General features: G+C 44.5%; 1 protein-coding gene across 1 annotated transcript in view; it reads left to right on the forward strand.

Moving 5' to 3' along the window:
* Window positions 1-12,334, forward strand: part of SYT14 (synaptotagmin 14) — a 298,006-nt gene that overhangs the window by 72,585 nt on the left and 213,087 nt on the right. The window contains exon 3 of the mRNA XM_068232991.1: window positions 9,356-9,508. Within this exon, the coding sequence (XP_068089092.1) occupies window positions 9,356-9,508 (153 nt within the window). The remainder of the gene's footprint in view (window positions 1-9,355; window positions 9,509-12,334) is intronic.

Here is a 12,334-nt window from a genome sequence, read left to right on the forward strand (position 1 = left end):
TTTTATTGCAAGAATTTTACAGTTCCGGATCTCTTTAAAAACTATAATGGCCGAAAACTGAAACATAATGATTTTTTCCCCACATTTTTTCCTATTTTCCCATCAAAACACGTTTAGAATAAAATAATTCTTGGCATAATGTCCCACCTACAGAAAGCCTAATTGATGGCGAAAAAAACAAGATATAGTTCATTTCATTGCGATAAGTATTGATAAAGTTATAGGCGAATGAATGGAAGGAGCGCTGAAAGGTGAAAATTGCTCTGGTGCTCAAGGGGTAAAACCCCTCAGTGGTGAAGTGGTTAAAATTAGTCGGGGTACAACCCAGAAGGGAGCTAAGTTTGAAGAAGAGAAAAAAAATCCCCATGTAGTGCTCTGCACAGTGTGGGGAAATCGCTACTCCACATCCGCAGGTCACTCCCAGCAACGGGGGAGCAATCAGGGTGTGCGCAGCTCTGGGCCGCGCATCTGCAGTAACGACTTGCAACGACTGGCCAGCTTTGAGGGGGTTGCCGCTGCACTCTAGAGGGTCTCGGCAGGACGGCCCGGGCACAGGATGACTCCAGGGGGCTGCAAGAAGCCCCACATAAAACTACTTTTTTGTCTCGAACATCTTAAAATTTAAAACACATACAAATAAGAAGTACATTTCTTCCAGAGTAAAATGAGCCATACATTACTTTTCTCCTATGTTGCTGTCACTTACAGTATGTAGTAGAAATCTGACATTACCGACAGGTCTTGGGTTAGTCCATCTCTCCATACAGGATTCTCAGCATGGCCTTTATTCTTTATAAAGACATTCCCTGAAAAAGATTTATACAAAGGTGCTGGCCAGCCTCCCTGCTCGCTGTACACTATTTTGGCAGTTGGACGGAGCAACTGCCATTCACCAAGTGCTTTTAAAAATAAAGAAAACCCTGAGAACCCCCCTATGAGAAGATGGGCTAGTCCAAAATCTGTCAGTAATTACAGTTTTCTACTTCTTATTGTAAGTGACAGCAACATAGGAGAAAAGTAATGTATGGCTCATTTTACTCTGGAAGAAATGTACTTCTTATTTGTATGTGTTTTTTTTAATTGCAAGATTTTCACGACCGTTCCTCTTTAAATAACCTTTTTAAAGTCTACCCTAGGCGAACCTAAGAAGAGGGAAGCTTCTGGATCCTGTAGAGGCTTCCCAGGCCGTCCTCCGGGCCTCTGTTGCTGCTTGTGGCCCCTCCCCCCAAAAAAATCCGTCTAGGGCTTGGATTGAAGATCAGGACCTCGCGCCTCTTCAGAAATGAGCGCTGCCTTACTGCACTTGCACGGGTACAGCCGCGCCCAAGCTGCAGCATCGCTGGATCTTCTGGAGGGTGAGGATGCGGGATGCTTCAACAGGCTTCCCTCTGCAGCCACGGCTATGCTTCCTGAAGTCTTCTGAAGCTCTTTAGTCGCCACCACCTGTTAGCCGCGGGCCGGCCCAAGGTGAACAACCCCCAAGCAGGTGGGTGTGACCACGGATCTTCGGATTTAAGGCCCATTTCCACAAGAAGCGGTGCAATGCGGCTACATAGCTGCATCGCAGCGCGGGTGTCCTGAACCCAATGCACAGCAATTTCATTGCGCGCAGAGCGGTGCGGAGCAATCCAAGAATCTGCAGCATGCTGCGGATTCTCGCACGGCTGCATCCACACACATCTACCCGCCGTCCCCTCCATACACTTGTGCATCGGTAGATGCCGAAGTAAAGCTGCCAGCAGCGGAAGTGATGCGATGCTAGGTAGCCGCACTCGCATCACTTGTAAGTGGAAACGGTCCTTTAAAGGACCACTATCGCAAAAAAAAGTAGGCAGTTAAAATCTGACAGAACCGACAGGTTTTAGCCCAGTCCATCTCCTCATGGGGGATTCTCAGTGTTTTCTTTGTTTTCAACAGCATTTCCTGAACAGCAGTTTAACCCCAAAAAGCGAAAGGTTTATATGCATAGCTCCGCCCCTCTGCATGCACCTTGCCCAGTGATGTCCTCTCTTCTGGACAGGAAGTACATCACTAGGATTCCCTGTCGTACTCCTGCACATTTTTAAAATGTACTTGCCTCCCCAATTACTTCTGGCGTAAAGCGCCCCGGTAAGTGTGCTAGGCCCCATTGCCTTACATTGCCGTTGCACTACCCTGCGGTAAAACGGTAATACAACGCAGGTTTATAATGCAAGCATAAAAGGGGCCTAAAGCAGTGCAGAAAATACTCACATTTGTGAAATAAGTACAAGGCTCATCCAGAAAGCAACAGTCGTTTTCAATTAAGAAAATATATTTTGATTATTTCTCCACATAATCCTCTTTATTTAGGCATTTATCATATCTCATATCACATCATCATATATCAGAGTCCTCACCGATGAGCTGGTGGCATTGGGGATGTGGAGGATTCCTGTTAATGCCGCTGAATAAACAGTTACCGGCGTTCTGCAGTCACATGACCAGCAGTGCAGGTAGAGAAGAGATTATCCTGACAGGCACAAGTTACACAGAATACCGTACCTTGCGTGGAAGATAAAAGCAAACGGCTATAACTTTCTGATAATATACTGCGGGATTTTGAAGCACTTCATTTGCTGTTCAGGAGCGACAGTTTGCATGACACTGTGTATAACAATGGGGAAATACAGCGAGCTGGCAAGCAAACTGCTAATAAAACAGAAGACCGAGAAACCAGAAGCGGCCTGTGTTTGTAATGCGCTCCCACGTGACCCCCTTATTTGTGCATCAGTCAGATAGGATTGCAGCAATGATATCAATAATTAAAGCTTCGCTGACGTATAGGCAGGTGGCCATATGGTATCAGGCCACAAAGGAGCACTTGCCAGTCCGCACAGTAATGGGAAACACAGAGAGATTCCGCTGCTAGGAAATGCAGCCTGGATTCTGCCGCTGCTTTAATGGTATCAATGCTGATTTAGAGCTTTTATGACAAGCTGATGATACCGCCGAGACATGAGGATGAAAGAGAGAGTGCGCAGGTAAGGAAGGGCTGTACTGTCTCCTCTCCACTATTTCATACACGACTCTCCTCTTTACTATTCCACTGGAGCATAAATCTCAAACTCTGGCCCTTTGAGCCATCAGATTTGGTCCTCAGGTGGTTTCCCCACTTTGCATTATGTTTGGCCCTCTCTAGACCACCAGAGAAGCTATATTGGAGGGTAAGCCCTTGATCACCAGGAAGCCATACAGAGGAGGGAGGGGGTAGGCACTAGACACCAGGGAACTGTATTGGAAAGGGAGGGGGGCCACTAGATACCAGGGAACTGTATAGGGGAAGGAGGGGGCCACTAGACATAAGGAAACTGTATAGGAGAGGGAGGACCACTAAACATCAGGAAACTGTATAGATGAGGGAGGACCACTAGACACCAGGGAACAGTATAGATGAGGGAGGACCACTAGACACCAGGGAGCTGTATATGGGAGAAAGGAGGCCCACTAGACACCAGGGAACTGTATAGGGAATGGAGGAGGGCCATTAGATTCCAGGGAACTTTATAAGATAGGAAGGTGGCCACTAGACATTGAGGTTGGCCCGCAACTTGGTCCCAGAGCTCTATTTCGGCCAACTTTTTAATTGAGTGTGACACCCCAGCACTAGAGAGACCCTGCCATGAACAGGCATTTATAGGAATCGGAGTCTTCACTATTACATTTACCACAGCGATGTTTTATTAGTGGGCACAGCTGTTTTCCCTGTTCGTTTTCTTGCCTCTTGGAGGATCCGAGCCTTTATGTTGAAAGGTGTCCTTAAAGGGAACCCGACGTACCCGATGTGAGAGAAATATGGAGGCTGACCTATTTATTTCCTTTGTTGACTCTTTCTTGCTTCTTTGAGGATCTAAACCTCCATGTTGAAAGGTGTCCTTAAATGACAACTGAAAAGAGAGGGATATGGAGGCTGCCATATTTATTTCCCTTTAAGCAATACCAGTTGCCTGGCAATCCTGCTGATCCTCTGCCTCTAATCCTTTTATAGCCCCTGAACAAGCATGCAGCAGATCATGCGTTTCTGACATTACTGTCAGATCTGACAAGATTAGCTGCATGCTTGTTTTAGGTGTGTGATTCAGACGCGTTGACGCACGTGTGATGCATTTCTCTCGGTTTTCCTTCAGTGCTATGCAAGAGTTCAGGTCCACTTTAAATTTTAGAGTGTATGGGGAATTGTATCCGAACGCTAAATCTCTCTTTAAAGGACCATTATCGCAAAAAAGTAGGCAGTTAAAATCTGACAGAACCGACAGGTTTTGGGCCAGTCCAATTCCTCATGGGGGATTCTCAGGGTTTTCTTTGTTTTCAACATCATTTCCTGAAAAGCAGCCAGAATAGTGCGCAAGTGAGTAGGGAGGCCGGCTGGTATCTTACTATTTTGGCAGTTAAACTGCTGTTCAGGAAATGCTGTTCAAAGAAAACCCTGAGGCAGGGGTCACACTTACCGGCTTTCGTACGCGTTTTCTGCACAGAAAAACTGACTTCAACTGAGAACTCATGTTAATCAATAAGCAAGGTCACACTTTAATGCAGATTTCGCATGCAGAAAAAAAACTGACATCTTGCGCAATTTGTCAGTTTTCTCTATAAATTACATTAGCTGCTGTAAGTCTGGGGTCACACTTGTCTTTCAGTTTTCTGCAAAGTGTATAGGTAGAAAAAAAAACAAAAAAAACAACAACGTTTTGTAAGAAATAATACCTACTGCAAAGTGTAGAAACTGAAAGACAAGTGTGACCCCTGCCTGAGGCAGGGAACACACTTGTCTTTCAGTTTTCCGCACGCGTTTTTCTGCACACCAAGTGTGTTTCTATGCAGGAAAACGCGCACGTTTTTTCCTAGCAGCTAACGTAACTTATAGAGAAAACTGACAATGTGCAGAATCATGATGCAGAATTTCAGTTTTTTTTTCTGCGTGCGAAAAACGCATTAAGTGTGGACTAGCCCATTGATTTACATGACTTCTCAGGGCCCGTTTCCACTATCGCGAATCCGCATGCGGGCAACGCATGCGGATCCGCACAGTCAGTAGAAGTGGATGGGACTGTTTCCACTTGTGCGTTTCCCCGCACGTTTTTCTGTGCAGAAAAAATCTGCAGGGTAGGGGCCTCAGAATTCGCCTGCGTGTGGAATGCAGGCGAATCGCACACAATGTATTTAATAGGGAAATCGCATGCGTTTTCCCCATGCGTTTTTTGCCGCGATTTCGCATGCGATTTCGCATAGGTACCCATGTTAATTCACACAGGCAGTGACATGGTTAAAATCGCATACAGCCTTACCTATGCGAAATCGCATGCGAAATCGCGGCAAAAAACGCATGCGGAATCGCACCCGCATGCGATTTGCCTGCGGTGATTCGCCGGCGATTTCGTAACGCTACAGTGGAAACGGGCCCTCAGTTTTTATGTTCAGAAAACGTGCACGAAAACAGTCAAGTGTGTTCCCTGCCTGAGAATTCCCCATGAGGAGATGGACTGGCCCAAAAGCTGTCGGTTCTGTCTTTTTTTACGATAGTGGTCCTTTTAAAATGGTTCACATTGCTGATTTTCTATTGGCTATTCTGCTGTTTGCAGGAACCTCGGCTTTCAGTATGGATATTTTTCCTTATTTCTCGCCCGTCTGTTAACCACATTAGCCAGTTTTTTCTTCTTACTCGAGATCTAATAAAAAGGTGTAATGTACAATCAGCCCATCGTCAACTCTTTAAAAGCCCGTTATACCCGCTTATTGGCAGTTCCCAGTAATGAATCACCCCGTGTAATTATCACAAATGGCTTTCTGGGACAACCGTTATCCGCCAACTATCTTTTCAAACCCCAAGTACATAATTGCTCCTAATGGTGGAGTGTGTCATAGAGTACGGGGAATGTAATGATAGCATTTAAGAAATATACCTTAATTGTCCTTTTGATTTATATGGCACATTGAACATTTTTCTTTCCTCCTCTCCCCTCTTCAGAGCGTTTGGGATTGTGAAGTTATTCCATTCATCGCATTGTTCCGGCAGCGGCCCGATACTGCGGCCATTTACGAAATTATTATTTAAATCTTTTATAAGAGAGACATGAAGGAGGCAGCCGGTAAGGTCTTCGGCTGTAGCGATGAAGTCACTGCCGGAGTTCAGTCTCTGATTATTTAGTGTACAAGGAGAGGACTTCTCAGTTTACACCAGGGTTGTGTTCCATAGGGACTTGTGTAAACTAGCAATTTGCATGAATTAGAGAGGAACTCTAACCCAGGGTTGAACTTCATCCCAATCAGTAGCTGATACACCCTTTCCCACAAGAAATTTTTACCTTTTTTCCAATAGATCATCAGGGGGGTCTGTATGGCTGATATTGTGGTGAAACCACTCCCAGTGTGATGTCAGGACCATGGTCAGATGCTGTCTGTTAGCCTTGTTGCATTGTGGGAAATTACAGCTGTTTTCAACTGCTAAGAAGCCAGTATATCCCTCTGTGCATATGTACAGTGGTGTGAAAAACTATTTGCCCCCTTCCTGATTTCTTACTCTTTTGCATGTTTGTCACACTTAAATGTTTCTGCTCATCAAACACCGTTAACTATTAGTCAAAGATAACATAATTGAACACAAAATGCAGCTTTAAATGATGGTTTTTATTATTTAGTGAGGAAAAAAAACTCCAAATCTACATGGCCCTGTGTGAAAAAGTGATTGCCCCCCCCCCTTGTTAAAAAATAACTTAACTGTGGTTTATCACACCTGAGTTCAATTTCTGTAGTCACTCCCAGGCCTGATTACTGCCACACCTGTTTCAATCAAGAAATCACTTAAATAGGTGCTATCTGACACAGAGAAGTATACCAAAAGCACCTCAAAAGCTAGACATCATGCCAAGATCCAAAGAAATTCAGGAACAAATGAGAACAGAAGTACTGTAATTGAGATCTATCAGTCTGGTAAAGGTTATAAAGCCATTTCTAAAGCTTTGGGACTCCTGCGAACCACAGTGAGAGCCATTATCCACAAATGGCAAAAACATGGAACAGTGATAAACCTTCACAGGAGTGGCCGGCCGACCAAAATTACCCCAAGAGCACAGAGAAAACTCATCCGAGAGGCGACTTTTCTAAAAAAAACATCTCAATGATTGCCAAGACGTTTGGGAAAATACCTTGTGGACCGCTAAGACAAAAGTTGAATTTTTTGGAAGGTGCGTGTCCCGTTACATCTGGCATAGAAGTAACACAGCATTTCAGCAAAAGAACATCATACCAACAGTAAAATATGGTGGTGGTAGTGTGATGATCTGTGGTTGTTTTGCTGCTTCAGGACCTGGAAGGCTTGCTGTGATAGATGGAACCATGAATTCTACTGTCAACCAAAAAATCCTGAAGGAGAATGTCCAGCCATCTGTTCGTCAACTCAAGCTGAAGCGATCTTGGGTGCTGCAGCAGGACAATGACCCAAAACACACCAGCAAATCCACCTCTGAATGACTGAAGAAAAACAAAATGAAGACTTTAGAGTGGCCTAGTCAAAGTCCTGACCTGAATCCTATTGAGATGTTGTGGCATGACCTTACAAAGGCGGTTCATGCTAAAAAACCCTCAAATAAAGCTGAATTACAACAATTCTGCAAAGATGAGTGGGCCAAAATTCCTCCAGAGCGCTGTAAAAGACTTGTTGCAAGTTATCTCAAACGCTTGATTGCAGTTATTGCTGCTAAGGGTGGCCCAACCAGTTATTAGGTTCAGGGGGCAATTTCTTTTTAACACAGGGCCATGTAGGTTTTGAGGTTTTTTTTCTCACTAAATAATAAAAACCATCATTTAAAACTGCATTTTGTGTTCAATGATGTTATCTTTGACTAATAGTTAACGGTGTTTGATGAGCAGAAACATTTAAGTGTGACAAACATGCAAAAGAATAAGAAATCAGGAAGGGGGCAAATCGTTTTTCACACCACTGTATATCTATAAAAAAAAACCACCAAAAACTTTTAGCCTATCACATTGTTAGGGGGTGTGGTTATAGATGGCTGGATGGTGTAATGGTGTAATGGTTAAGGGCTCTGCCTCTGATGCAGGAGACCAGGGTTCGAATCTTGGCTCTGCCTGTTCAGTAAGCCAGCACCTATTCAGTAGGATACCTTAGGCAAGTCTCCCTAACACTGCTACTGCCTATAGAGCGCGTCCTAGTGGCTGCAGCTCTGGTGCTTTGAGTCCGCCAGGAGAAAAGCGCGATATAAATGTTATTTGACTTGTCTTTGTCTAGAAAATGGCAGTTAGTGCTGTCTAGTTTTTTTCATGTCTGTCAGACTGCCAGTAGTAAAAGTGATTACATGCAGGCTGATTGTGGATCAAACAATATGACCAAATTAATCATTTTTTGGTCTTTCTTCTATTCTTCTCACTTTGCAATGTATTGATTTATTTTTCCTGAACCCGAACCTGAAGGGAAAAAAGTTAAACACTATTATTATTATTTATTGTATTTATAAAGCGCCAACATATTACGCAGCGCTGGACATTAATTTAGGTAACATTAGCTGTGTAAAGCCTCTGAGAGGTCCGGAGGCTTGCCTTATCCTCCTACAGCCCACCAGCGCAGGGTCCCTCCATACCTCCCAACCTTTGGAACCGGCAAAAAGGAACACTAAGACCCACCCCTGCCACACTTTTAGCCATGCCCCTATTTTGCATGCAGCATTTTGCATACCAGTTCACTGGTATCTAGTGGCCCACCTGCCCAATATAGCTTCTCTCCTGGTGTTAGCAGCTCCCACGCGCCCCATTATAGATTAACTGGTGGTGTCAGTGGCCCGCTCTTGGGCTTCCCCTCTCCCTCTTCTTCAAGGCTTCTCTGGCAGAGTAACATGCTCCAAACAGTCAATTCTCCATACACTCCTCCACAATTCCCCTCCTTCTCTTAAACAAATAAACACCACCAGGGTGAAGGAGAGTTCACCTCAGTAACCAATGATTGTGGGTAGATGGCAGTAAATGAAAAAGGAAGCTTTGAGGTGTCAGCATTAACCTGCTCTGCGGGGGTTAAGAAGTGGTATTAGCCACTTCTTATCCAGGGACAGTTCTGCGCTGTTCTTAATCTAAGGAGAACTTTCAGAACTGCCGCAATCTCCCTTCACTTAAGAAAGCATTGGGAAGCTTCTTAACAATGTGCAGAACAGTTCCCACTGCTGGTAAGGACAGTTTAAGAAGAAAAAACTGTCGGTAATGCTTTGATATATCTGGCCCTGAGACTCTTGTGCAGCAAGACAAGAATGCTAGCTACTATGGCAGCATGCCACCCAAACGATGAATGACAGAGTTCATTGCTATCCTAATACGTATATTTTCTTCTTTTTAGTGTCTCCTGAAGCGGTCGGATTCCTCTCAGCAGTGGGCGTGGCCATCGTTTTTCTCCTGTTGCTTTTCCTGTACATCAACAAGAAAATGTGTTTTGGGAAAACTGGAGGCTTCCACCAGGGGGGGTCAGAATTCTGTGTCAAGAATGCTCAAGGTAAGCAGGAAGCTACTGTTACCTGACCTTCTGTCTGTGCTCAATACATACAGGTCTGCCTGTGTTCAGTATTATTATTATTTAGTATTTATATAGTGCCGCTGTACAGAGTATATTGTCTTGTCACTTAACTGTCCCTCAGAGGGGCTCACAATCTAATCCCCTCCATAGTCATATGTCTATATCGTGTAGTGTATGTATCGTAGTCTAGGGCTAATTTAGGGGGAAGCCAATTAACTTATCTGTATGTTTTTGAGATGTGGGAGGAAACCAGAGTTCCTGGAGGAAACCCACACAGACACGGGGAGAATATATAAACTCCTTGCAGGAAATCCAGCACTGCAAGGCGAAAGCGCTAACCATTACACATCGTGCATAGCACATGACTATTAGGACATATAGTTGTTCCTGAGTTCCATACATGACTGCTAGGTCACATACCTCCCAACCTTTAGAGCTAGGAAAAAAGGGACACTAAAACCTGCTTCTGCCACACCTTTAGCCACGCCCACGCCACAACAGTTCCTTGGTGCCTTGTGGCCTCCTCCGCACCCTAAAGTTACCTACAGATGTACTTGGCTAGTTGGCTGACATGCTTTAATCCTTGCTTGCTAGCAAGCTGCTCCTGTGTAGACAGATCACACCCAAATCATCCCAGCAGTAAGCGTTCAGCTTGTAATCCTTCTACAGTCTCTATTGCTGTTGACTGACAATGTTAGAACATACAAACAGAAGGAGGTAGAGAGTTTTATTTTTTGTGTGTGTGCAAATATAAGTGTTACATTAATTACAAGGGCTCTTGCAAGGGTTGTGAGGTATTTATGGCAAATAGATAAGACCATTGGTTTACTTAACACCAACATAGACTTAGGCTGATATGGAGCTTTTTACAGACACTATTCTGTTCACTGTACTTTGCTGGGGGGAGGGGCACACAAACAGACACTTCAGTGTCTCTTTAAACATCAGGAATGCAAGTGACCGTTTCTGTGTAGTCGGGACTGGGTTAGAATGAGAGCCGGATTTACCATAAGGCACTTTAGGCACATGCCTACAGGCGCCTGATGATGAAAAGGCAGCTCGCTCTGATCCTCTAGTGCCTCCCTGATTATTTGTGCCCCAAGTGGAGCATAAATAAGAGGTTACTCACCCTGCTCTCTGCATTCCACTAATGGGATCTCACTTCAGTCGGGGGCACCTCTAGCTACCTAATACCTGGTTTACATTCTGACATTTATCACATGGGGACAGTTTTACTGCTGGCAGGTGATGTCAGTGGTGCAATTCAGTGTGCGGGGGGGGGGGGGGGGAGGGGGTTCGTTCAGGACGAGGTGTAGGGTACCAGAACATTTGTGCCTATAAGCTCCTGTAAATGCAGGCCTGGTTGAACTATGGCATAAAGGTACCCATATACACTTATAGATTTGCAGCAGATTCAACCATCAGATAGATTTCTGTCAGATGCTTGTCAGGTCGAATCTGCCAGGAATCTATCTGATGTGAACCACACACTAGGAACAGATTCCCAGTAGATTTGAGTATCAAATCTATTGAAAATCCACCGAAATGCAACATTGCACTATTCCATCCAATGCAATGCGCCATTGACTGGCCGCCAGCAGCTGATCAACCTAGATTTTCCGTCCAGACCAATTGAGTAATTTGATCGAATTCGGCCAGAAATCGATCGATTGGTCAATCGATCATGCTGCCTGCAGCACAGATTTCTAGCCGATTCGATCACTTTAAGCCGGCCATCAGAGATGGGCTTTCGAGTAGAAAGCCACTCAAATTCAAAATTGTAATTAAGGTTGATTAAGGCAGTTGTGAGCATGGGAAACGAGGGGTTACTTACCCAGGGGTCCGTCAGGCTCCTATGCGTATCGCTCCATTCGCACGCGACCTAAGGGATACACTTCCTCCTTTAAGCCGGAAGGAGGAAGTGCGGTAGTGAGTCATAGAACGCGTTCCATAGGTCGCGTGCAAATGGAGTGATACGCATAGGAGCGCGACGGACTTCTGGGTAAGTAACCCCTCGTCTCCCATCCTCACACCTGCCTTTATCAACCTTCATTACAATTTCATATTCCAGTGACTTTCTACTCGAAAGCCCATCTCTGCTGGCCATACACTTATAGATTTCTACCCAATCTTCCAAAACAATGGATTCCTTTCTGAAAGGAATCGGTTCAGAGTATTGAAAATCGATCAAACTGATCAAAGCTATAGGCTATCGATCTGCCTATGCTCTTGCCCCGCCGCCGATTGTTTTTAATTTTCCATCCTGTTCAATAGATATTTTGGAACAGATTTTTAGACAAAATCCATCAAAAAAATCAATCGATCTGACATTTTGGGGAACCGATTCCCAGCAAACGAATCGAATCTGCAAGGAATCGAGTGGGAAAATCGGTGAATGTATGGCCACCTAAACCGGAATCCTGCATTCAATACAGACTGGTGTCACTCTGCTCACATTGACTAAAAAGAGATTTATAGTTATGTTAAATTCTAATTTAAGCCTCGACAAAAGTCTAATTGCCCTTTCTTAGTCTTTCGTGTCATTCACAGATGCACAATGTAGCATAATTTTACTGCAAGCACTTGAGTAAGATTATACGACTGTGAAGTGCTAAAATTATAGCGTGCACCTTGAAACAATGTTGCGGGTTGTATATCGCCCCAGGACGGGAGCGGTGGGCCGACAAAAACCGGAATCTTAGAAGTTCGCACTGAGCTGTTACTCTGTATGGGGCCAAGAAATTGTATTCTAGGAAGAATGTTATATGACTATTTTATGCTGTAAGCACAGCATTGATACAGCGT

The sequence above is a fragment of the Hyperolius riggenbachi genome, chromosome 4 (genome assembly GCF_040937935.1).
Source record: "Hyperolius riggenbachi isolate aHypRig1 chromosome 4, aHypRig1.pri, whole genome shotgun sequence".
Lineage (NCBI taxonomy): Eukaryota > Metazoa > Chordata > Amphibia > Anura > Hyperoliidae > Hyperolius > Hyperolius riggenbachi.